The sequence below is a fragment of the Chroicocephalus ridibundus genome, chromosome 2 (assembly GCF_963924245.1).
Source record: "Chroicocephalus ridibundus chromosome 2, bChrRid1.1, whole genome shotgun sequence".
NCBI lineage: Eukaryota > Metazoa > Chordata > Aves > Charadriiformes > Laridae > Chroicocephalus > Chroicocephalus ridibundus.
This window is the reverse complement of record NC_086285.1, coordinates 134,353,531-134,380,300: the sequence shown is the minus strand read 5'-3', so window position 1 is coordinate 134,380,300 and position 26,770 is coordinate 134,353,531. Positions and strand designations below refer to the sequence as shown.

Genomic DNA, 26,770 nt, shown 5'->3' with positions numbered 1-26,770 from the left:
TTTTAAGGAAAAGGTGGCTCACTTTAATAACCACAGGCATTGGTCACTATTTAACAAGACATTCTAAAAAAGTAATCACAATTTGTCCGATAGTAGTTTACAAGTGGATGGTATACATTAAGATACAGAGGTAGAAGTTCACTTTTACAATGCTTCACTAATACAGATTACCAAATTCAAGGCACAAAATTGTTTGCTTTACAAAAAATACTGTAAAAATGTCATTTGCTGTTCTACAATGTGAGTACAACTCAAAAAACAAAAAATCTTTACACCCTTCCATATTCTGCATGTAGAGTTGCATTAGGCATTATCCTATTTTTCCTTTGCTAATAATTGGCATATGACCAGCACTTACATAAACAGTTTGTATCTCAGCTGAGTTGCTTTGTCTTTTAGGCACAAGTCCAGTTACAGAAATTTAATACAACAGCTTCCTCAGGGGGGTGGGAGAACTCTGTCGGAAGTAAGAATGAGGAGGAAGAAAAGAAACATATAGTCCGTAATGGCAGATTGGACTCTGACATACAGAGGGGAACAGAAGAGAGCGTATTTCAAATCAAGTGACTTGAAAAAAGTCAGTTTAAGTCACTGACTGAATTCCTAGAAAACCAGATGCCCAGTACAAGTTTGCTCTGAGAGTATTTGAGACATTCACTTGCCTTTGAATCGGCAGAGATTTACAAATTTCTTTTTATCTTTGTTTAAATAGAACACACACAGTTGCTACAAAAGAGAATTACACCATAATTTGGCCATGTGTCCTTTAGAGAGCTTGGGTGAACAAGTGAAGAGATGCTTTCAGAAACTGTCCTTGAATTTGCTACAAGGTCATGAGCAGTAGCTTCCACCTCAGGATTTCCCTCCCTCCCTCCCCCTTCCCAAATAACAAAGGGAAAGACAATCAATTTCTGAACCGATGCATCTTCTAGCTGGAGACAGCTCTCATAAGCCTTTGCAGGCTGAAGAAGAGAGACCACACAGTGCAGCCCTACAACAAGTAGTATGACTAGTTTACTGTACATACAGTGATATTCTAAAGGACAACGGTGGCAGCTACATTGTAAATTCACTTTGCTTACCTATCACATTTTCCAAGTACTCTAGTCAGTTTTATTTACAGTATATAAAAAACCCCATTGATTTTTAGAGTTCAATACACAGGTTTAGGACCCAAGAGAATGCCACAGTAAGATGTTGACATTTGCATCTGTTAGATGCAAGTGCACTTCGCAATTCAGTCATGTAACATTATCATATTCACCCATAAATGTTAGTCCATCCAAAACAGTGTTAAATTCCATTTTTTGCTTCATTGTTGTTTGTAGCCTGTTTCCTTTGAGCGATGAAAGGGTACATGCACTTGTCTGCTCCCAAAAATCGGTACATGCATACGACTGCTTCAAAGGGCAGAATACTGTGAAAAAGAAGTTATAAAATTGTCAGAAGACAGCATAAAACAAAACCTCTGCTTACACTATATACTTGGTCTCTTTAAAAGTAACATAATAACTATTGGAGAGGCTTCTTAAGAGGCTAAAAAGATTTATATTTCACAGGGATACTTACAGTGAGAATTGAAATTCTGGAGTCCCAACCACACAGGCAAGCAGAAAGGAGGAAGAAGCTACTTATTCACACGCCTCCAGATTTTCTACTGCTTTTTACAAGCAGTGTGATAGCTTGTTTTAAAGGAGGTAGGGGGGCAAGGGCATCACAGGCCTACTAAAAGCAAAGCATCTGCTCAAAGCCACATCAGCAGAGGTCATCAGACATTTAAGATATTCTTTAATGTGGGATTAGTGTTAGTTAATGCCATTCTTTGATCACCAGATGTCTAACAACCTTGACTTATATTCTAAACTCAATCATCCATCCTCAAAAAGAGAGGTCCGGAGTAAAGAGAGCAATTTCCTTTTTCCCCCTCCAGATAAAATTCCAAGAGGTGACTATGTGATGCATACCTGGCTACAGACCCTTCCCCCCCTCCTTCCCACATCCACAAAATATTACTTTTATTACAACTGCTCAGGGGCTCTAAAGAAGGACTAAGATGGGAGTTCCTCAGCCCCTGGAAATAGCTGCAGACGTTCAGTGGAAAGCAGTGCACAGAACTGAGCCATTAGGAGTAACGACCACTGAAGCACTGAGAAGTAGATGTCACTGGTAGAGGTGTCCTCACTGCCAGTAGTACTGCTTGTGCAGCGGTGACTGGAGGGCCTTTGATCTAAGTGCTGCTGCCTGAGGCACGGATTACGCAGAAGCTTTGATCTCCCTGTTGGAAGCTAAAGTGTTGAACCAAGACAACCCGAAGGGCCTTTGATGTGACTGATGCTGCATAAGGCACTGCTCGTGCAGAGAGCACTGAAGCACCCTCTGAGCTTCTGGTTAAAGAAGCTAGTTCTTAAAGATGCTGACAGTGGCCTTGATTTGTTGGTGGAAGAGACACATACATACTCTCTTCCAAGAAAGAGGAGAGTGGTGAAGGCTCCTCTAGGCTTTGGTGAGCCTGTCCACCATGAGAGACTTGAGGCAGAGGAGAACCACTGCCTTACAAGTAGAAAAAAAGTCACCAAGCTTCTCAGTTTCAACTGTCCCTCACAGAAGGAAAATATGACAATGCTATATTTTAAAGGTTCCTCCTACACACTACAAATTTAAAAAAAAAAAAAACAACAACAAACAACCACAGCTGTGAAGCTGTTCTCTATAAACTAGAATGCAAGTGATGTTGCATCAGTGGAATTGAGCCAACTCCTCTATTACCCTGCATCATTGAAATGTCAGCCTGGTTACAGATTAAACAGAGTTCCCATCCAAAAACTGTAGCGTGTTAGGCAGGACAAAGGAGGTAATTCCTTTAAGTAGCCCTTCCTCCCAACTTAGACTCTGAAAATTGGTTCTGAATGTGCAGATTTTCAGTTTATCTATTGTATCTGTGCAAGTCCTAGATAGTCTGCAGGCAGGTCCTCCTACCCACTGGTTCTACAGATAAAAAGCTAGAGTTTTCTTTGCTGGAAGCTGCCTCACGTACCATTTCTAAGGAGGAACCAAAACAATAGAAATAAAAGTCTGTTGAAAAGAAAATAGGAATCTGTGGAGTACGGAAGATAACCAAATGGTAAAACAAGGATGCATAATATATGGGATGTCAGTTTTAGGGAGCTTCCAACACACACAACCTACACTCATGCAAGCCAAGAAAGAGACTTATGAATTCCAACAAAGCAACACCTTTGGCCTGTGTGGGCAGGAGAGCGTTTATGTCCAGAAAGTGGACGTGCTCGTGTATTTCACGTGTATTCTGTAGACTGTACTGCCAACAAACTGGCATTTCAGCTCTTACCTTTTCATGAAGGTGACCATATACATGAGGCGAGGTGTGCAGATCATTGGCTGGTCTGTAAGGATAGCTCTCATAGCCTGCTTCACACAGTATTCTGGTTTCAAGGGTGGAAGGAAAGGCTCAATTTCTTTTCTGAAATATTTGATTAAGACAAATTAATAGGATACATAAAGGACCGTAGACCTCAGCGAAGAGTTCATTAACTCACTTTCTTTGGAGTGCCTCAGCAGGGACAAAGACTTCAATTTCTTGTTTTTATATTCACTGTTAAGTTACAAAGACTATAGCTCAAAACTTGTGTTGCCCAAGTACAAAAGGACAGAAGTCACTCAATGAATTCAGAAATTCTCTTTTTTGAGTCTAACATATACTAAAGCAGATATAATACTTATTTTATTTTTTTTGTGGTAACAGTTTAGTTACCTTCAAGTACTTTTATGACACTACAAACACAGGGCAGAAGGAAAATTTTACTCACCTGATCCTGCACCCTCTAAACATTCCTGTATCTACAAGATAAGGGCAGACTAAAGTTGTTTTAATTCCATCCTTTTCAGCAGCCTTCAATTCATGGCTCAAAGACTCATGGAAACCTACAGCTCCAAATTTGCTGGCGCAATAATCCTGTGTTGGCAGCGAACAAAGCAAAAAAAAAAGGCAACTTAAAAAGGACAGATATGAATCATGTTCAAAGCCAAAGCGTATCTGAGGTGATTCTGCACAGATTTTCAAAACAACAACAAAAGACAGCCACTGAATAGAGCATCACATCAACTCATTTATCACTTTACTTCCAAGGCAATTAGCACAGAATCATGAAAGCTGGAAAGCTGAATGTAGGAGGATATTACCTTGGATTCAAGTCTTTGAATCAGGCAGGCTCAAGTGGCAAGCTACTCCAATTACCATTTTGCTTAATATTAAATGTTACAACAAAGGACTGAGATACCTAATACTACCTTGGGTCAGATTTGAAAAAGCCTGGGGAGCTGTCAGGGCATAGGTGTAAAAATCTTAAATGCTTTATTTTTAAGGTTAGTTTCAACAGAAGATATAATGGAGATTTGGGTGTATTATTTAATTTTCAGAAGACAATATAGCTTGTATATCTCACAAAAATACTAAGTTCAGCAACATCAAAAACTAATTGCATAGACAGCAGTAGCATTTGAGGTTTCCGTTGGATGTGTCCACCTCTGCTGGTGGTCACACTCACAGTCTAGGAAATTCTTTGTAGTTTTCTCAAGACAGTAAATACTCTAAAAAGCCTTAAGTTACATCAGCTTCATTCATTTCTGTTATGAAACAAGGCAGTTTAAGGTCCTGGACTGAGCCTTACCTACATGCAAAGCAGCCTGTGCTTATGGGGTAGTATGACCGTTATTCCATTAGACACATTCATTCATTTTCACTAACCGAATGCTTTTTGTTCACACTTGCGTTTGTGCTAATGACCCCAAAAGCAAGATAACAGGCTCTAAACCTAACTTAGTTTTGTGTATAAGTCTCACAATCAGCTCCTAGCAACTAGACAACCTACTGCTTATAACTGGGAGCTTAGTAAAGCAGGTGAGCCATATATTCTAGAAGGAAGGCTGGCAGCCATTTCCTCACAGAAATAGAAAACATCACTTTTGAAAATCCTTGCCTTTGGCTTCAAGCTTAGCACTGAAGATCTTGACAGGAACAGGTAGGTTGGCACCTTTCAGGTTCCTAAATTTATCAGGTAATTCAAAGATTATTTAGCATTCTGAAATCCTTAACCATCCTAGGCTTTTACTCTAAGTGGCAAGTCCACCTGCAAAGCAGGTGAACAGATGGTGTCTGCCCAAGTCCTGTGGATCCCATTTACGGGGAGCCATGCGTTGGTATGGTACTCAGCACCATAGCTTCCAAGTATCTTTGAAGATTTGACTTTATTTTCTCTAGCTGATAATATAAAAAAAGCTTATCCTAACCAAGAATTGACAAACTTATTGTTAATTATAGTCTAACAAACCTCCACTCCAGCAGTACTGAACAATCCCAAGGAACTTGCAACTGTCACAATGTGTCCATGATTCATTTCCAGCATCTTGGGAAGGAATGCTTTAGTAGTCTACAAAGTAAAAAAAAAAAAAAAAAATCAAAATAAAAAACCACACCACAAATGTACTACGTTAGTGATAAGTGTTCAAAACCTTTATCTGGGTTTATTATCAAGAATATAGAAGTACAATCACTGTACAGGTTTTGAACTTCTGAGTTTGTCAAATGCCAACAGAAAATCTACAGCTTGTTTGTGAATTCGGACAGCAAGGCAGCAAGGATTATATCTCCAGAAGTCCTAAGGTTAAAGGATCAATTGAGCTCAGACATGTTTATTTTTCTGCAAGAGACTAGTTATCAGAAAGAGATAATTTGACCCTAAAATGGAAGTCACATTTTTTTAAGACAGAAAAAGGAATGCAAAGTGTTTAATTACACCATCCAGCACATCTGTGTTAAGACCAGTGCCCATTATCAGTTCTAACTATTGACAGTGTGTTTTGTAAGTTAGATATGGCTAGTTTTATCCAATTAACTTATCAACTTGGGCATTTTACATTAAAAGAAATACTAGAGGCAGAGCTTTTGCTGATGTTACTTTTTACATACAATACAGTAAATATCTGCTGGTCTAAATTACTTTCCATCTTCATTAGTATCCATAAGCATTGCTCTAACTAAAAAGACATGATATACATTTCTAGTATCAATTCCTTATTTTAAGAATTTCAAAATAAAACAAAAGCAAGTCTCAAGATCAACCTTTGATTGCAACCAAAGTTTCTTTCTGTTTAAAAACCCAAGTCAGAGTTAACACTGTTAAAAAATTAAATTGTAAGCAATACATTAAAGGCATTTATTAGATTGCCCCAATGGAATACCTACTTTTGTCATATCTGCTTTCTGAAACTCACTCAACACTTTGCATTTTTAAATAAGTATTAAGCAGAGCACCATATATGCTAAATAAAAAAGAAATCAATGAAGTAGTATAACAGTATGTGTATGACTGACTTCAGCTCTAGGTTGTCAGTATGCTATATGAGATCACTTTTAAATTGCCAAAGAACTTCAGACAATGCTTTTTAATCACAAACATGCCTAGTTAATATATAAATCTATTAATAACAGAGCTATTATTCTATTCTAATTTGCTCAGTACCACAAATACTTAGTCCTTCCAGAAACCTGGTCTTCCCATGTAATTTGTATCCAAACTCAGAGCATGCAAATGCCCCTTAAGTATTTGCTACTTGCTTAATTGTAGGTCTGAGTTGTGTCAGCTGCATTCTTAAAAAGACGTGCAAGCTACAGCTGAATCCATCTAATTCCATTCTTATGCTGTCTGCATTTTCCAATCACAGACGTCAGGACAGTTTTGCTCTAATGATTTTCACATGTTCTTGTACAACATTTTTGCCTGCAGGTGTTAAATGACTAATCCAGACCTTCTAACACCACACAAAAGACTGTTTTCACTGGACAGCTGGCAGATGATAGAAGATTAACAGACCTCCTGACTCCTTGCCTTTTCTACTGTTGATTCATGCAACTCCTAGATTCTGTCATAACTGCATAACGAAGCTAATTATAAAAAATAATCTGAGAGCAAGCTGCCTTGCATTGTTTCTTTCCTCGTGGCAGGGATCTCTAAACCTCTTATATAGAGCCTTGGACAAGAATTTAGTTTGCTGTTAAACTAATCTGTGCCAGGCACACAAAGTTTCAGCCTCTCTTCCCATGTTGCATGGCAACAAATCCCAGTCATCACAGGGCAGCGCTGTCTGAAAAGGTAAGAGGCTTCGCTTGGACTGCGCTGAAGTTTTACAGTGTTATTTATCTGCAGCCTGCCTTATGCACCCCAACACCGACAGTGTGTACGCTAGCCCTGATCCTCCATGCTATCCCTGTAAGAGATCCATGCTCCCAACTCAGTCCTGCTAACAATTTACTCCCCTCCGGAGCATTAGTCAGCTCCATCAGCAGTTTCCACTTACGTCTCAGTTATCTGTCCACATCACATCGGAATGACTGATTGCCACCTCCCATTGCCAGAAAGCTTGATAATGCAGAGTGAAGCTCTGGCTGCAAACCACATAACTACAGAAAGGAAGGGGCACTCGCCTTGGAGATTGTCTTGGGGGAGAGAAAGAAGCAGTAATAGATATTTTTCCTACCACTTTCAAAGCACGAACCAATCATTGTTTCTTCCAAGAGATAAACAACAGGCAAGTGCACCAATAGCTTTTGTATTATCTTTACTATGGCACTGCTTTTTTGTTGTTGTTTTTTTTTTTTTTTTTTTAAATATGATAAACTGTAACTAGGTGGTCATATATGTCTATATCTACAGCTGAAGAAGACAATTTTCACAGGTGCACATATAGATATGGGAAATAACCAGAACAACTTCAGAGAAGTAAATTTCAGAAAGCCCACTCAACTATGCTACATTCCTTCAAAGCATAAAGATTACAAAGACTGAGTTTTCAGAGCTTTTGGCTAAAGTAACCCATTTGCAACCAAGAGGAAATTGGCATATGACAAGTAAACCCCATTGAGGACACTTTTGGGTGATGTCTTCAGCAATTCAAGTGCAGACCGAACAACTCCCAGCAGCAGAACTACAATCACTTCATGCAAGTCATCTCTTAAAAGGCCATTTATGGCCACATAGCAAAAAGCACAGCTCCCCTGCTCTGAAGACAATTAGCAATTCATGGAAATCTTTGCGTGAGACCTCAGTGTTCTGAAACAGCCTCTTCAGAGCAGACCCCTGTACTTTGTCATGGGACATCATCCTGCAAATCCATTTAAAACCTGAAGCTGAGGCAGTCTACAAAGATAGCACAACTATCCCATGTAGAAAACTTAGCAGTCAACCATCAGTGTCTCAGCTAAATGGATATCAGAGAAAGCCACCTCGGTTGCTGCCATCCTCCAGCCATCTGCTACAGCTGGGAGTCAGGATTGAAAACAAGCGCTGTCAGAGGCAGACACACCCTATGGGGGGACGCATTTCCAGTCTCAGAGTAAAGGCTTGCCCACTGCTCCTCCCAGCCTCCTCTTGCTGGGAAAAACAATCCCAAAGTGAAGTTATTCTCTTTCGTGGTATAAAGCAATCCCCAAATAAATCAGTGTTCTTACTGAGCTTCTGGCACAGCCCACTTCCTTGATCAAAGCAGCTTCCTCCATACTCTGGTCCCCAGTTTTTCTGCCTGTTACATAAACCAGATCAACCTAGTTTCTTGTTTCTAGTTTCTTTCGGCTTCAGCTACATCTGCCTACCAGACCTGAAGTCTTCTGTGCGCTTGTTGTGCTGCTGAGAAACTAGTTAAGAGTTTGACCGGTTCGGGGCAAGATGCCTCCTGGGTGGCCCTTCCATCTGGAGTTTGTCTGAACAGGTAGCACAGCCCACATTAGTCTTCCGAGGTGATGCATAGACATGCTAATCCTCCATAAAAAAAAAAAAAAAAAGTATTAGAAGATACCAAGCAAGAAATGTGTTTTGTTCATGGCATTAGAGGTCATGAACCAGGCCCCCAAAATAATTCAAATCAACTGAAGTGATTTAATCAAACTATATGCCTTCTGGTTTGATCCTTTAGGTTTCCGTTTTACCTCTCACAGCTGCAGAGGAAGACATTTAACCAAAACATTTAAGTACTTAAAGTCAGAGCTGGGTCTTTTATTAATTGCAAACATAACACACTTTTCAACACTGAGGAGAAACCAGTAAGTAGAATATAGTGGATGAAAGGAATTGTATTGTAATGCATCAGGGTGAGGAATCAGGGAAATTATGTCGTGTTCAACATAAGAAATTTAAATTAAGCATCCTCTTCATTCAGAATTAGCTTTTGCTTTATTTTTTTTTTAAGGAAAAAATGAAAAACTCCAAAAATCATAGTGCAAACCTGCATTTTCTAACCTGCAGTTTAGTTTAGATACAGCAACTAGGTAGGATAGATAGAACATATGAAACTGTTCTGAACAGAGACTAGAGCTAGTTTTTTGAGCTAGTTTAACCTGTAAGTTTTTTTGGAGTCTAGAGATCAATTCCTAATCTTCTAAGCATTTTCCTCTATGCTTACGAATATACCAGTAAGAACAAACTATTCCCAGTAGCAGTAACCAAACATCTATTTCATGCGCACAGAGCTTTAATGACTTATTTCTCACAAGTGTGAAACTGAACAAGCATTTACATGTCACTTCATAGCTTTCGTAATCTGTTCTCAACATTTTGGTTTACGGCAAATTAACTTCCAACAGTCTAGCACTTCTTCCCTCCCCTTCCCCAAATTCTTTAGTTCCATTCTTAATGAAACAAAACTCAAAAGATTGTGCAACACAAAGAACAGCACAGCTGCAATGTCAAGACAAATTAGTCTAAATACAGCAAATGAGAATATGAAGAAATACTCTGTTTGGGAAAGTGATTTTTTTAATTAAATTTTGGATTAATTATTCTTAAAGAAGAAAGCAAGCATCCACAGAAAACAATGTTAGCTGTATGCAGCTCAGGACAATGGATACCAAACGCAGAAAGCACACCAAAGTAGAGAAGTATGTGCTATCTCATGTTTAGAGAATTGTCTTTATATCAAAGAAAGAAATAAAGCAGGTACCAACATGTAAGGGCCTTTAAGTTTCTATTTTTCAATACAGTAATTTTTTTCATACTTTCTGCCTTCTGTCAATGTTCAACAGCCCTTTTAAACTATTTTGATGGCATAAACAAACTGCTTTACTGTAAGGCAGAAATTCCTTTATGCCACAGGAATAGCTCATTTTCCATGCAGCCCCTTCAGGTAAGGAGGACGGAGCGTGATTATTTTTCTGGGGCTGATCAAAACAGGTGAGTTTTTACATCACTATAGTCATCCACAACAGTGCTGTACCGGTACAACAGACACTTCCTCTCCTGACTGCCAGGACAGCTGGGTAACAGTGCAAGCGAGTGCAATATTTGCGTAAATGTATTGTTTCATCTTCATGTTAAACACTGTTTGGCCAGACCCAAGAAGCAACACTGGCGTGACTAGTCAAGGACTCATCCAGATGACTCTGAGAACTAAGGTACCAGAGATTTTAACAGGTTACTGACATGCATGTTAGCTAATCCTATAACTACTATCATGAAGCAACAGAGCCAGTGACAAGAAAATGTTGTTCCAAGTTTTTGTTTAAACTAAACATTATATCCTCTCTCCCTCTCAGCATGGATGTTCAGCCTTCTTTGCCTTCTTTTCTTCCTGTTCTTCTTCATGGACCACAGCTGGGGACACTGCAGGTTCTCCTACTCCCATGCAGGACACAATGGGGCCGCTCACTCCACCACAGACTGAAATCCAGAGATTTCCACATGCCCCGATTTCTCTTTCCATTCCAGTAACTGAGAAGGAAGGCACAAAGGTCTGACAAAAGAGCACCTCTAACTGTTCTGCAGACAGGCTGTGGCAGCTTTGCCTTAAAGTAGGTCTGTCCAAACCGGGTAGTATAGCGCTAATGCACTACTGTATGTTAAAAAGGAAAGAAAGGTGCCTGAAAGGCAGAAAAAACCCATGGCATGCTTATCAGTAAACAGACTGAAGTTATTTTCAGCTACAGCCGCACAGCCCAGCTTATTTCAAAAGACAACCACTTCATATACATTTTATAAACACAGGGTAAAACTTCACTTACAGGAGTACAGCAAAAGTCATCGCCTAATAGTTTTAGAAAGTATACCCTAGAACTGTATAACTCTCAAAGGAGAATTTATTCAAGTTAGAGGCTGCAATATCCAAAATTCCTTCTCACGCACCAAAGCACACAGTTACGAGCCTAGATTTAACCATTTATTTTCCTTCTAGCTTTTTTATTTCATTCCAATAAGAACTGAGAGTAATTACTTGTCATTTGCACTATCATCTCAATTATTTTTCCCATGTTACCTCCACATCCTTCTTAAATTCCTTTACACAAGCATCTCTGAAATATTAGATTGAGATGAGATCACTAACTGTGCTAAGACTACACGAAAATACCAAGTAGAGTTGAACACTAGAGAGACCTCACAGCACAAAGGATATGGCTCTGCCAGCAACAGGCCGAATACAGAAGGTAGATGGAAGTCTATGACTACTGTTGACCTTGCTAACATTAAGGGACCAGAGCTGTGCTTTAAAGGAGCTCAGATGTCTCTGCTGACTGTTTGCAAGAAGTGCTGGGCTCCTTCTGGATAATTAGCCACTGTCTAAGTAAATATTTGAATAGCTGTGGAAATTACTGCTATTTTTGATCTTCAGTTTCTGTTCTCAAGAAACGATAAATATGCCAGAGTTACAGTGTCTTCCTAACGTAATGAATTTAAAAAGAAAGTCACAGATTTCTCTGGATTGTTGATGGGTCTACCCAGATCCTTATGAAGCAAAAAGGATCAGGAGATAACATATGACATCTTTAAGCCAAGCTCCCATAGATAGTTGTATTAAAAGCATGAAAGGAAACTATTTAAGGATTGCCTTGAGCAGACCCTGCGTTCAAAACAAAAAAGCTAGACCTTTCAATATTTCATCTCAAAAGGAGTCCCTTAGTTATTTAGCTCCTGGCAGGCAATAGAACCTTCAATTTCTCACTAAAGCTTTATTTGTCCTTCACATAAAAACCCACTGTTTTGGGGCCATGGGGATTCCTTTAATATTGAGCTGCAACAGCAGTTAATGCTTAACATACATGCACAGTAATAATGTTACAGTTGCCTTGCAACCAGAAGCTCATGAAAGAACAAGATAGACTTAAACAGTTTATAATGATGATGAGTAACAAGAAAGGAAAGCCAAGCACACCCCCCCCCCCCCAATACTTTGCATATCCTACATTTGCAGACAGAGTGAAACTACAGATAAGATCTACCCGGGTTAAGAGGTGAAGGTAACAAAATAATACCCTGAAGAATTAAGTCACAATGAAAAGTAGCATCGGTTAATTTAAAACTGTATTTGATTTACAGATAAATAAGCATCTTTTTTCCTCTCTCCAACTCTGCATGAAATACTGCTTTGAAGTACATGAAGTATTAGCTTAGTAAAACCAGAAGCTATTACTTGAATCACTTTTTGGTTTTTAATTCATTATTAATTCATGTCAGTAATTGACTTTCCTGTTTTCTCCACCCTTGTGACTGATTCATACACATAAAATCCCCAGCTTCTCAACAGACATATTTAATCAGCTGAGAAGCACCAAAGTTGTACAAAACTAGGTTACATCTTATTTACTGATGTTTGTAAGTGGGTTTGTTAGGAGTAACAAACATCTGTCATGCCATTTGCTAAAGAACAAGTATGCCACAGTCCATATTTACATTACTACCTTGTTTAGCATTTGTAGTATTTAGGGTCCAGTTACAAAATTTCTTCAATTTTCAAAGCCAATAGTTACCACTATTTCCTGTGAAGGGTTCAGTTATTGTAGTTGTTCCTCTTACATGGAGTTAACTCATGTTGAGTATATCAGAAGAAAGCTGAAACTGAATTAAGTAGTTTCCTTAATCAGAACTTAGTGCCACAAAGCTGTTTACAATGGGTAGACAGTAAAGATAAGATAAGTAATGCTATTAAAAAAAAAAAAAATCACAGGAAACTAATAGCACTAGTTATCTCTCAAACATTAATCATTGATTTCCACTCTTTCCTACTAGACCTAATTATGTCATGCCTAGGGCAACTGAACATTACCTGGCTAAATTGCCTTTTGTATAGTTTGTTAACAAAGCTTAGTTGAAAAAGGGTTGTGTCTACAGAGAGTGGGATATGAAAAGTGCTTAGGGAAGGACATCGCAACAGAAACTTTTGTTACTGTTGCCTTATCATGTCACTACGTTGTTTCCTCCTCCTGTTTCTTTTAAGGGCTTCATTTCCCGTGCTCTTACCCCAAATTGGGTAACTAAGACTGGAATAGAAAACAGGTTTGCTCTCCCTCTCATCTGAACTGTAGGTTAACTACCTAATAAATACAACTTTTGCTTCAGAAACTTTCTACTTGAGACTCATAGTGGAAGAGGTATTGTTACCTAAGGTTTACAGTGGTCTGCTGCTAATCAAACTCCCAGCTCTCTTACACAAAGCTTTTCCGCATCCCTCACCATTGCACCACTCTAGATTTTGAGTGCACCTTTACCTAGGGCAGGGGTTTAGGTACATATAACATAGCCAAAGGTGGCCCTGATTTCTCCTTAAGAACATTTCACTTCTGTTTAGAGACACCACTACTTTATATGCTTTCTGGGCATGAGAAAGTTCAGGTATTCAAGCTGAAGTACCCTTGTTATTTCTATACCAGCAAGTGGAAGTTAAGAGCCGTTATGTTATTGTATGCAGTCTCCATCTTTCTGCTCCTGAAAACTTCTTTATTCTTTCTTCCTAAGAGGAATCAGATTTTAGATTTACATGCTCTTTAAATTATTTCCACACTCAGATGTAAGGCCTGTCCTTTAACGTGCCTGATCTTTCTAATGACTATATGCCACCAATCATTTCTGTGGAAGCATCCAGCTGCCTTTAACGGTCATGCTTATGTATATACTACCATACACGCACACCAACTTGTCTACTTTCATCTGTACTTGCAGGTATTGTTTTGTTGAGGTATAATTGCTTCATATATATGCAGCAGAATATATAATTGTTTAAATCACTGATTGTATATTTAGACCTCTTCCCTCCAGGTTTTGCAAATCTTTGATTTTACATGGCTATGAAAAAATGCAGCACCTTCTCACAGGTTGTGCAGAGAGGCTGTGGAAATCTCCATCCTTAGATATCCAAAAGGCGTCTGGACACAGTCCTGGGCCACCAGCTCTAGGTGGCCCTGCTTGAGAAGGGGGGTTGGACCTGATGACCTCCAGAGGTCCCTTCCAACCTCGAACAGTCTGTGATTCTCCACTTAAGTATACCAAGTCCCTGGTCAACAACATATTCCTCTTCCTCTCACAGAGGAAGGTGTTCATAAGCCAGCAGAGACCTTGCACTCTTTGTCCCTATGATAACTGCAAGTTTATCAACACAAAATCTTAACTGGAAAGGATGCCAATTGCTCTGCCATCTGTCTCCTGTATCTCCCCTACAGGAGCTCTTGTCTGTAATAAATTATCCTGCTCTGTCTGAAACAGTGTCTGTTCTACTTCCATTTCTCCTTCTCCTTTGGTCTCAAGTCCTTCCAGCTGGAGAGAGGGTCCAATGAAGCAGTGCAGAGCATCTAGAGGAGTTTCTTGTGGAATTAACATATTTCAGCTGAGTCCAGAACATACACATACCATACTATTTTCAAAAACTAATTATGCCCCCCCAGCTATTAGATGCCCTCCAGTAACAACACTCCCTTGCCAGTTTCTTAAGGGTTATCAGTTTCCCTTGCCAGTTTCTTAAGCCCTCGCAGACAATTCTGCCTGCTTTCAATTTTAATGGCTTTTAAAGCTTGGACAGAGCCATCACATTGAATTCTCAACAGCTAGCAGCGAACAGGGAGAAAGACAGTATCTACGCTTAAGCAGTGTAGAAATGCAGAACATAAGTTGACGATGATGTTTGTTGTGGATTTCAAATGCCAAACTAAAAGGGTTAGTAGTAGGTAAGATGGCATGGTAAGGAGCCGCTGGAGGCCCAGATATGTGTTTAGTCTGTCTTACACAGCAAAAAAAGCAAGATACAAGTCTAGACTGAAGTAGAACTTGGGAACACACATATACGTGCAGACTTCTCCAGCCGGCACACACTTAAGGCATAACCAAGCATGAGAACTGAAGCTTTCAAAGTGATGCACAAAAAGCTGACCTCTTCCCTCCTGCCCAAAGGCATCTTATTAGACAAGTTGATATTTATTCTCCACAAATATTAACTCATTATACTCTCAGACTATCATAGCTACCAAACCACAATTACTATTCAATTTAAGGCAAGCATTACACAGTTGGCAGCAGCCACTGAAAAGTAACATGCAATTTAGAGAAAGCGAATCCTTCTGCTCAGATCTACCATGTCAGCATTTGAGCTCTCCATATACCCAGGACTAACACAGAGCTCCAACACGGTTGTGACAGCCCAGTTGCACTCCTGTAAATTCAAGAACTTAAGTTACAACCCGCGTGGGTAGCATCACCATCCTTGTATTCTTCCATGGGCAGATCTATCAGTAAAGACAACCTACCTTCATTTATTCAAATGTCAATTTGAAATTACTTTAGAGTTTGCTGGTCAAGGGATACAAGAAGTTAACACTTGGCTACTCCTTTCCACAAAAGCTGGTTTAAGCCCTGTTGAAGTCAAGCGACCAGAAATTCTACTTTGTTTATATACTGACAAATGGCCATGTCAAAGGATTTGTAGTGTTTCAGAGCTATGTTGACATTAGTGTAACAAACACATTAGTCCCTCACCTTCGTTAGCACAAGTTTGCAGCAAATGTCCAACCATTTGGAGAGCAGTTATTTATTGCCAGCTATTTGATAATCTTGACAAAAATGAAAACATGCCCCTATGAGTCAGTGAAAAATACACATAACAAATTCATTTTAGAACAACTATTAGATAAGAGCTTAGAATATTCTGTTCAGTGAACAAGAACACAATCCAACTTTTAAATACACATTTTTCTCCAGCTTGCCATAAGCTTAGTCATCCTCTGGAATATTTAGTAAAACTTGGTATTTTAGTCTGCATGTTTCCAAAAAATTACTAGAGAACAGCACTGTCAGAACTACTTACGGAAAATATGAAGTCATCACTCATGTTTTACAATTTATGTAGCAGTGGCTAAACAGAAAAAGACTGTCTCACATTTTATAGATACCTTAAGGCCAGTACCTCCATAGCACTGCAATTGCTATAGTACTTGCATGCAGATGAAAGCTGAGTCACTTTACTCATCCTCCCAACTCAGTCACTAAGTCATTGTTTTAAATCAATTACTTTATAAAAAGGAAAGTGATTATGCCATAACTGAGTACCTCACGAGAGGAACAAGATTAGAAGGAAAGCTCCCCTCTTCATGTAGCAGTCTTACTTAGCAGAAACAGAAAAATGAAGAAAATACTATAGCTGAATGGAAATTTAGCTTCAAAGTTTGTTTAGGAAACAGTAAGGCCCCAACTTCTTATGAAGTAACTCACTGAATGAGAAGTAACATTTTTTAAACGCATGGAGCCTAGAGGTTTTTAAAAATCGAGGCACTTCTGTTTCATACTTCTCCCCAACCTCCCAAAAAAGGGTCTGCAGAAAAAAACAAAGCCTTAGCACGTAAACTTTTGCCTAATAAGCCAACAAAGGCTAAAATGACAAATAAACTCCAGCTAACACAGTGATCAAAACAGCGCCTAATGCAATCTTCAAAGATTGTACTTGCACAGGCATTTTAACCAAACACCAGCAAACTGCTCACTTTCTTAGGGGGTGAGTTTTTAAAGACAGAGAGATACTTCCTTCCTTTGCCTGCCTGTGGAAACTATGCTTGTTTCCCACAAGCTGAAACATGGCTCTAGCCTGTTTTTTCCACATTCAAACAGCGTTAGCACAACCGATTTCCAGAAGTCAAACAGTGCAGTAGGCACAAAGATCATTGCTCTTGATGGTACACAACAGCAATCATAGTATCGGTGAAAGGCAAATAAGCTAGACCTGTTAACACAACATTATTTGATGCATTCAGAAAACTAACTTACCTTTATCTAAGGGGTTTTAATAGTGTGTAATTAAAATACTGCAATCTCTTTAGAAGTTGAGTTGTTACATTCAGACTGTTATGCCAGTGGCGGATTTGCTATAGCTTGGAACCATTTATGACTACTTAACTATTTAGAGCCTGTAAATCCTATTCTAGAAAATCTCTCCAAGAATGAGGTTTCATCAGACAGCCGCAGAGGTCCTGTTCGCAGCTACGTGGTTTTACCCTATTCCTCCTCACCCTTTCCTCAACACATCCCCCACCACACGCTGGCTAGTCCAAGTCTGAAATGTTGATGAGGTGATTCTAGTCTCTAAATAGAAAAATTAATCAACTTGGCCAAGAAAATGAACAGCTTTCCTCCCTGCCCTCCAGACAGGTTAGTGAGCTGAACTGGCTCACCCAAGGATCAGATGAATCCCAAAACTAGGGCAAGGTAAGATGCAGATTCAAGGGGTGGTCCCACGTGACATCTTGCAACCACTAAGCTGCCTTGAAGGTTCATCCTAAGTCAACAGAAATTTCAGACAAGTTACTTTTAAGATATGCTCAAAGCACTTTTCCAAACCAACACTGAAAGGGGAGTGCTCGAGAAGCTGTCACACAAGTTCAAACAGATGGCAGAAGTGACCAGAACCAGGGCACATTTAGGTGTAGAATTCAACAGCCAAACAAACTTGAATTTCAAAAGGCTCACACCAAGGCAGCCACCTCGGCTCCACAGCTGTTCCGGTGTTCTTTGGCCTACTGTGCCCTCCCATCCCGGTTGTGATAACTCACTCATGCCAAGTGTTAATTTGACTGGCATATAAATCATTATACTACTATAATTGTTTACAAGAACAAAGTGTTCATTCAGAAGTGTAAGCACAGATGTAAATCTCTCCCCCATTTGTGACATTATCTTCTTTCAAACTAAAACATCAGAAACTGAGATTCTACCAGTCTGTGCCTACTCATCTACACTGTAACTACATTTTGAAAGACTTTAACTTTTTTTTAACAGACTAAGAAGCCTAAGACCCCAGGTAAAACAATATAGCATTGCACATAAATCAGCTTCAGCTTGCCTTTGCAGAAAGACCTCTACCATATTTCACAAAAGGCAGACAGGTATCAATAACTCCGTTTTACCATCACTGTGAATAGCCAGAAAACCTCAAAGGTCAGGGAGCAAGGTTTATCAAGAGAGTGATGCTCTGGCTTTTACATACAGAGGACTGTGGAAAGGTTTAGTACTAGAGATACATAACAAAAACCTTCCCTCCCCCCCAAAAAAACACAGAAGTGAAATCAAAGCATGGGGAGGACAGGGAAAGAATAATGCTTCACAGCTGATAAAGATAAAAGTAGAAAAGATTTTAAAAGTGCAGTGCTAAAATGGCAGGGATAATGCTAGAAAACGCAACGTTCATCTTTCCTCAACCTGTCTATTCAGAGTAATTGATGACACCGAGAGCTACAGAAAAGGACTCCTTACCCACACAGATCAGTTAAGACAGGTCTTCAGCAGTGATGCAAATGCTGGGTTAGCAGGACACTTAGCAACACCGTAATTGGGATTGCTTTTTTCCACCGTTTTCATGAGCACGTGGACATCCCTGTCTTCTAGAAGCGTGCTACAGTTGCTTGGTTATTACGGAAATAAGATCTCATCAGCTTAGTTGCCTTTCATAAAATAAAAGTCGATGTTACTTGTAGACAGAAGAATCTAGAACTTTAAACTCCACTGCTTTCCTAACCTCCACAGGACAGGAAAGGCATAATCTTTTAGACTGAGTATTTCACTGAAACAGTGAAGAGCTACTCTCCCCACTTCTAGTGAGGTTAGACACCACGCTAGCAAAGACTATCATTCCGTTCAAGGTTTTCCTGTCCCCCCAGATCCTTCACAAGTAACACCACAATATCAGACCAAAGCCAGTGCAGAAGTTTTTGCTTATTCAGCTGATCTATCTCATTCCATAAGAAGCAGGAATTTAATCAACACAACGATCGCTGATCCAGAACCATTTCTTCAGAGTGGATTAGTGATTTTGAAAGTATTCACAGGGTTTGCTGAGAAGTCTCTGACCCTCAGAAAAAGTCACAGTCCCAAGTGCCTTACCTCTACAAGCTACACCGCAACCCCAGCTTAATTTTAGAAGGCTGTAGCGTTGCAAGCGACTAATAATTGATTAATACTTCAAATACGTTTCAAGTATTTTGAGAAGTCTTGACATGTTCTCTTCAGGACAACTTTCCCTTTCCTTAATGGCACTTCCACACCACTTTTCTGTGAAATATATTACTGCATGCAAGTAAGTGGCTAATCACACCTTATGCTACCATCTTCGATACCGATCTACAATCAACAAACAATCATGATATGCGAATCTGTGTTCTCTGTGATTTGAGAGTCCAAGTTTCATGCACTTTTCAAATGATGCAGCAAATTCATTTCCAAAGTATGCCTGAGACTAGCCACCACAAAAGCTCAGGTGTAACTGAAGCAGTTTAAGGAAAACATTCTGAATGGTCATTTCAGATTTGTTAGCTGACTAAGATGAAAATCAAATAACTTACATCATTAAAGAGATGGAAGGGAAAGTCATGAATTCAGCTGCTGTTTGAACAAGAGGTCAGCATTCTCCACCACACAAGCAAGATGCTCTAGCACAGAAAGTATACGTAGGAAAGTTGGTGTTGTAAGCAATGTGTTCAAAGAGTCTTCGATAAGCTTTTTCCACTGCCCTGATGGAAGTGATGCTAATTAAGCAAGTCAAGAGTGCTATGAGATGTTTTGTTCACACTCTTTGATATGCAGTTACTTGTTTATCATCAAGATACAGTAGACAACGGTAACCATAATTGAACAGCCCGAAGAAACCTCAAGGACTAGAGTTGAGTAACTTGTGGAACATGTACAGTTTGGTGGGCAGTATTCTGGAATCCCAATTATGGGTGCTTGAATTTGTACAATTCCTATGAACAAAGGTGGCTTTTTGCATAAAACTAAAACCCATCTATCACCCCATCCTCACCTGCTTAATCATGCTTGTTGACTCTTCGGATCAGTACATTATCTGAAGAATCATTTTTAGCCTCACTTGTGTCTACTCCAAAACTGATACAAGATCCCTTCTACAGGCAAAGCTTAGACATCTAGCTACCTAACTAAATAGTTTGGTTTGGGTGGTTTTATTTTTTTTATTCCCCCTCCCTCCCAAAGGATCATAAAATTGAAAAAAACTTCAATAAAAGACTGATTTTTTTTTTTAAATGGACACTACAGCTAAAATGTTGTATGCAACAAGGCTAGATTACAGATACATATAGATTGCAAGATACGTGTTACAAAATTAGAAGATTACATGCTCATAACAGCTGTGATTGACACAATGGTAGACAAGCTCCTAGCAGACCATAAAATAAATCTGTGAGGAAAGCTCTGAGCCAGTAGCCTTGTGCCCACTCAAGCTCCAGAAATATACATACACCCATTTATTTTCTAAAACTTGTGTTAAGTACATCCCTCTACAAAATGGGAAAGTGCAGTTTTCTATAGCATCTGGAATGCAGTATTTTCTCAACTGATAGATTCCCTCTATTTTCTTGAGAAATAAACCCAAGAACATATGAACCACAGAACCATACCGAAGCACTTAAAAGTTTTAAGTACGACTAATACGACTGTTTCCGTAGCAAAGTCTTGACTGCTTTTTGCTTCATATTCACTGCCCAGCATGCTACCACAGTATATAAAACACATGTGCTGTCCAGGGTAATTTACTGGTGGCATGTAGTTGGAATCATTTTGCAAGGGAAGAGTTAGTTTTGATGACACTTTTTGGATCACATGCACATGTGTTGCTTGAACTCGATCCAACCCATTTTTCAAAGAAAAAAGGCAAGACCTTGTACATTAAACTTTGTAAGTAAATTTACGCATCTTGGATTATGTTATCATGAAATTAAAAATAAATCAATTAAAGCAGCTAATTCCAATCATCCAACATGCTAAATATAGTTAGCTGGCCTGTCAGTGGAACACTGTGTCTATATTTGATCACAGACACTAGAATTCTAGAGATGAATGCAACAAAAATCAAACTGCTATGCCAAGAGGCCACAAAAGACTCAGCCTGGTATAGTTTCCAAATAACATAACTGAAGCTGTCTTTTCTTCTGTAGAAGATCCAGTGTGCACACTAAGTGCAACACTTCCATATTTAAACTAAACAAACTATAGGCATAAGTGAGCTTTATTTAACACCACGGAGCTTGAAGAGTCTAGAACAATACATAAGTATTGATACATTATAGATAACTATAAGCCACTGTTATTTTCCAAGGCTTTGGCACTCTAATTAGACTGACAAATACAGCAGCTGCATAAATAGGTATTTGATTTAGTAACTCTGCATTAACTTTCTTTCCAAGGTACATTAAGATTTAGATTATTTATGAATGTTCCAATTACTTGAGTAGTATTTCCCTCTTCACTCAGTATTTCTCTCTTCCTGTATTAATGTCAGGCCACCTAAGATTTATTCAATTTCGACAAATATACCTGCATAACTTAAAAAAAAAATGAAGTAGTTTGTAAGCAAATGAACATAACCAGTGCGGTTAAGACAGCAGTACACAAGTCTTCAAACTCTGGGCCCTAGTCTCTCACCACATGGATTTTTTTTTTTTCTATAAATATGACAGAGCTGGAGCTGAATGCTTTTGCTTCCCCCTTTTGGCAAGTCGAAGAGAGCTCCTCTAGGAGAGCTTTAAGCTGAAAGCTTTGGAGGATCCACATGACAGGGAAACGTAGATCGCTCTTCTCTCAAAGCTGAATGCAGAAGATCTGCTGTACAAAGGGACCTTCATGTCATGGAACTTTATAGACCCTGATCATCGCCTTGCCCCTGTCCCTCCATGAGTCCCGTTCAACAACCAAATCTAGAAGGATTTCCCGGGTACTATGCAGATGTACAATATTAATAACTACTTATCCAGCAATAGCATTATTCTTCCAGAAAAGTGTTAGAGTAGGTACAAGACCACCAAGTTGTCCTGAAATAAAAGTTTGTACAGTAGTTTTATTAAATACAGTTCCATGATCTAAGACACAGTATTTTGATACTTCACTTAAGCTTTACTGTAAAACCACAAAAAAAGAAAAGTGTTATTCCTATATTTGCTTAAAGCTGATTAAGCACCAGCTTTATCTTATACTGTGATTTAACATTTTTCAAATCTGAATCCTGACAGATCACAGGAATAAAATTTCCTAGTTCGCAGAAGTTCAGTTCCAGTAATTGACAAGTGCAGCCAAGTTCTTGCAACAGACTGGCAGGAAAGATAGTGTTACACTCCTGCTACAGTTTTATGCATCTGCAAATTATAGTAAACCAGAGCTGGCTTGTTTCAAACCAGGAATGGATTTTGTCCCTGTGTTTTCAATATCAGAAGCATTCAAGTTATCACAGCATGAAATAACAGGTTTTTAATACTGCAGTGGATTTTATGCTGTGGAAATTGCTACATGATGCAGTGGTGACATGTTTATATAGAACACTCATAGGAAGGATTATACAAATCATGAATGTCAGCAAAATGGAAAGCATCTGTTTAGGCTGTGGCATGCTGCTAAGGCTCTCTTGACTGCCAGTTTGTGATATGGTACACAGCCCAGTTGGAGTCACTACAGCAAGCCAGTGACAGACTTTCATGTCACTGCCTACTGCAGAAGTTGGGCAGCCTTCAGATTGTAGCTGCTAACATAAAGCAAGCTCAGATCACCTGCATTCAGCACGGAGAGCAGGCAATCAATCTTATTTCAGAGGTTTCAAGGGGACAGTAGGAGAGCCCCATTTCAGCTTTTTTTATGGAAGCAGACTGAGGCTTGATTAATGATCAAGGGACAAGGAAGAATTTCCCCTGTCACACATTAAAAAAAAAACCAACAACCACAAAATCCCAACAAAACCCCAAAACGTGCAGACATTTAACTACTGAAGCAATATTAATAAAAGGAAGATCCATGTCTTTATAAAATCCATTTACAGCTTTTTGGATGAAACACCCTCCAAGAATAGTTAAAAGTCTACATAATGCTCCAGAGTATTAGCTTTGCTTTTGGACCACCAGTTTAGCTGACACAGAAAAGACTAGCTATATAAGACTTCACACATCTAGACACATTGTTCTATTTAAGTCATCATTGACTTGCATCAAAAAAGTTGGCTTCAAATCAGCTGATTCAGATGATATCTTACAAATTAAGTACTATTAGTTTAATAGAAGTCCACCCACTGCTGGTCAAGCCAACCTTTTCTGGGATTGTGAAGGGGAAAACAAGGAAAAAAAGCTTTGCCAACAGCAAAAAATAAAAGGAAAATCAAAGCAGGACACAAGATCTGCAGGAAGTGTACATATGAACAGATCTTCAATTAAATATAAAGGGTGTTGACTGCTCCTTAGAAGCTTAAGCCAAGATCTCAAGTTCCATAGTTCAGATCTAACTATACCTTCTTGGCAGTATTTTTTTTTCCCCCCCCTTCTTAATTTTAAAGTCACTTTGCACTGACATTTAGACATGAATGAAACTGTATGGAAACCCAATCATAGCAACACTAAACTCCAAAATTAATTTTCTATTACTGCAAGAGACTCAGAACACACAGAGGGTGCTTTAAAAAGGTCTCTGAAACAATATTATAAATAAGTGTATGACTTAGGCCTGAAGGAAGAACAGCTGGAGAATTTAGGATCCTCCCATATTTTAATTCATGGTGATGTCATAATTTAGAGTTCTTGGAAACTTTGTCAATTCGGCATTTAAACCACATCAATAACAGTCATTAAATTTAGTGCACATCCCTGTTTGCTTAAGCATCAGTTTAACTTTTATGAAGGGGAACACGCAGAGCTCTTAGTTGTAAGAAGTCATATGAACTTTCTCAGAACTTTTCAAATTGCCTTAAAATATACTTTCACAGTTTAACAGACTTTCTAAATACGCTATCTCCTGCACACTGAAGTTTAAGCACTTTCTCTGCAAGCTTTACAATACATTGGGAAAAGACTGCTCTGCCATTAAGTGTTTCACAGCACAGATTTGAAGGGGCTCCTTTAGGGTTATGAAACAGCATTTCACTTCCATGTTAAAAAAAGTTTGGTTTGGGAGGACCAAGTTTTGAAGATGAGGCATTTTGCAAAGTTTTATTATGAAGAGGTAAGCCCAGCCAAAGAAGCCTTAAGTTTAAGTATATTTCAGATTGCTTAATCCTTTGATTGTTATGCAAGTGTATTTCATAACCTTATTTGAAGGACCAAAGAACAGTTTTAATACTAACAATAGGCTCAGTCTGACAGCTAATGCTAACCCAAGTGTGCATCATGCCCTCCTTCGACGCTCCAATTTATGTAACTCCACACTACTGTGGGTTTAAAAATAAAAAACACACAGGAAAACAAGGTTTAGATAGACAAAAAGAGCAAGATCACACAGCTTGTTCTCCTTGATTAGCATCTGCTAGTTATGGAGACAATATCACCCCAGAAACCATATTAAAGATTTTCTTCCTTCCACTGGCAGCCCCCAGAGAAAGCTATGAGGACAAATACGCAGGATTCCTGAAAAAGTGTTCTTGGCTTGATTTCTTGAGAGATCTTTTTCGCCTTTCCTCCCAGCCTTCAAAAGGAGCAATTTGCCTCCAAGGCAACTCAAGCAACATTTCCAGCAGGGGTTTTCAGTATTTTTTTCCAGAAATGTGCAAGTTTGCTATTGTAGCCATCATTAAACCAGCATCTTAAAGCTGCTAACATGCTGGCATAAGACTAGCCAGAAGTCTGAGAAGTCATTCATTAACAGTAACAGCCTTTAAACAGATTCAGAGGTTATGCTCGCAAAGGATTTCATATCCGCGGCTACAGAAAAGGGCACGAGATTTAGAACTCTGGATTCTAAGCAGATATAGTTGTTTTAAAACTGTTTGTTGATAATTTTATTACCCACCATTCCTGTTAAACAGAACAGCAGGCTAAAAATGAGAAACCCACAAAGTGGTGAGCTTGCAAATGAAAGGGAGCAAGCATAAAACTCAAGGAGACAGGAGTTAGGCAACAGCAGTTAAATTCCCAAAATTAACTGCCAAAAAGGGCATCAGAAAGGAGTTTATAGTTACCCAGAAGTGCGCATGACAGTTGACCATCATAGTCCTCTCAATAAGCTCGTCAGGACACTCCAGGAGATGGTGGCCAGAGACCACACCAGCGTTGTTCACCAGGACAGACACCTCGCCCACCTCCTTGCGGACCCTCTCAGCTGTGGAATAGACGTTTTCTCTTTTGCCCACATCGCAGGTGTATGTGTAAACCTGCAAGTCGCAGTGGGGCAGGGCATCTTTTTCTCCGTCTCCAGCTACTAAGGAATACAGACAAAAGGAGGAGGGGGGGGAGACAGATTTTCTACTTGTATTTTGTTATTAAATAGCCAAGTTACGGGGCATTTGATGCCCCTGTGCCCGGGGTCTCCAGCTCGGAGCTGTCTCACCTGCGGCAGGCGAGAGCGGCTCCGGGCTGGAGACCCCCAGGCAAGCAGCCTCGAATAACTTAGCCCCGGGGCCGGGCAAGTGAGTGGCGAGTTGCAGCCCGGGTAGCCGGCCCCGGCAGGCTACCGCTTACCTCTGGAGGTGGCGGCAGCCTCAGCCATTTCCCGGTAGATGTGTCGCACCATGCCCGCCGTCTCCTCGTTGCTCTGGGTGTTGATGTCCCACAGCACCAGCAGAGCCCGGCGCCGGGCAAACTCCAGGGCGAAGAGGCGGCCCAGGCCGCTGCCCGCCCCGGTGATCAGGCACACCTGCCCGGCCACGCTCTTCTCCTTGGGCCGCACCAGCCACTTGGCGGCGGCCAGCACGAACGCCCACAGCACTCGGAAAGTCACCACGAAGAGCTCTAGCAGGATGTTCATGCTGCCGGACCCCGACGGCGCTGAGGGGGACGGCACCGGACCCGGCACGGCCGCCCACGGAGCCGGAGGGGACGGACACCGGCGCGGCGCAGAGCCTCCCCGGCGGCGGAGGCCGCCCGGCTCCCACACCTGGGGCCGCCCCTGCCCGGGACCTCCCGCTGCGGGCGGGCAGGGAAGGAGTCCCGCTCCCGGGGATCCCGGCTCCCCCTCTCCGCGCCGCTCGCACCCGGGCTCCGCGCCCCGCCTCAGTCACACACTCTAAGGACGGAGCCCGGACACGGCGCTACCTACCCGCCGCCACCTCCCCGTTCCCTCACGCCCGCGACCCCACTACTGGCAGTAAGCATCTTGCTCGCTCGGCCCCCCCTATATACGGCGGGCCGGGCCCCTCCCCCGGGCTCCCCAGCCCTCCCCCGGGCCGGCCCGGCCCGCCCCGCATTCCCGGGACCCCCCGCCCCCGCCGCGGCCCCTCCTAGCCCCGCCCCACCGGGGGAGGGGCCCCTCTCCGGCGGCGGCGGCGGCGGCGGCGGGCCCGGCCGGTGCTGCGCGGCGCTGAGGGGCGGGCGGCTCCCTGCGGACCCCGCCTCCCCGGCGGTGGGGGACTACATGTCCCAGGGTGCGCTGCGGCCCGCCCGCCGGGGCGCCATCTTGAGGCAGGCGTTTCATTGCACGTTTGCGTGCTCGTCTTAATTACCCCCTTTTATAATAAGTGGGTTTTAATGAGATCGAGTAGCGCAAGCTTCCGT

At 40.7% G+C, this 26,770-nt stretch overlaps 1 protein-coding gene across 2 annotated transcripts; it reads right to left on the bottom strand.

The window, feature by feature from the left end:
• RDH10 (retinol dehydrogenase 10) lies at window positions 1-26,362 on the bottom strand. Of its 2 annotated transcripts, none has more exons than XM_063327050.1 (6): window positions 25,739-26,362; window positions 25,240-25,478; window positions 5,346-5,444; window positions 3,825-3,970; window positions 3,347-3,478; window positions 1-1,417 (listed from the first exon to the last, which is right to left on the bottom strand). In XM_063327050.1, the coding sequence occupies exons 1-6, from the start codon at window positions 26,022-26,024 to the stop codon at window positions 1,294-1,296; spliced, it is 1,026 nt and encodes a 341-aa protein (XP_063183120.1). In that variant the 5' UTR covers window positions 26,025-26,362; the 3' UTR covers window positions 1-1,293. The 2 variants fall into 2 exon arrangements, with proteins under 2 accessions (XP_063183120.1, XP_063183121.1); XM_063327051.1 differs by having other exon boundaries at window positions 25,240-25,475.
• Between the last annotated feature and the right edge of the window lie 408 nt (window positions 26,363-26,770).

Bases quoted from the DNA above. Each gene is read 5' to 3' on its own strand.
- RDH10 (XM_063327050.1), bottom strand. From the start codon at position 26,024: ATGAACATCCTGCTAGAGCTCTTCGTGGTGACTTTCCGAGTGCTGTGG. The intron at 3,971-5,345 runs GTTTGTTAGACT...CTGCCAACACAG, and splicing joins TCAGTACTGCTGGAGTGGAG to GATTATTGCGCCAGCAAATT. The intron at 3,479-3,824 runs GTGAGTAAAATT...CAAATATTTCAG, and splicing joins TTTAGAGGGTGCAGGATCAG to AAAAGAAATTGAGCCTTTCC.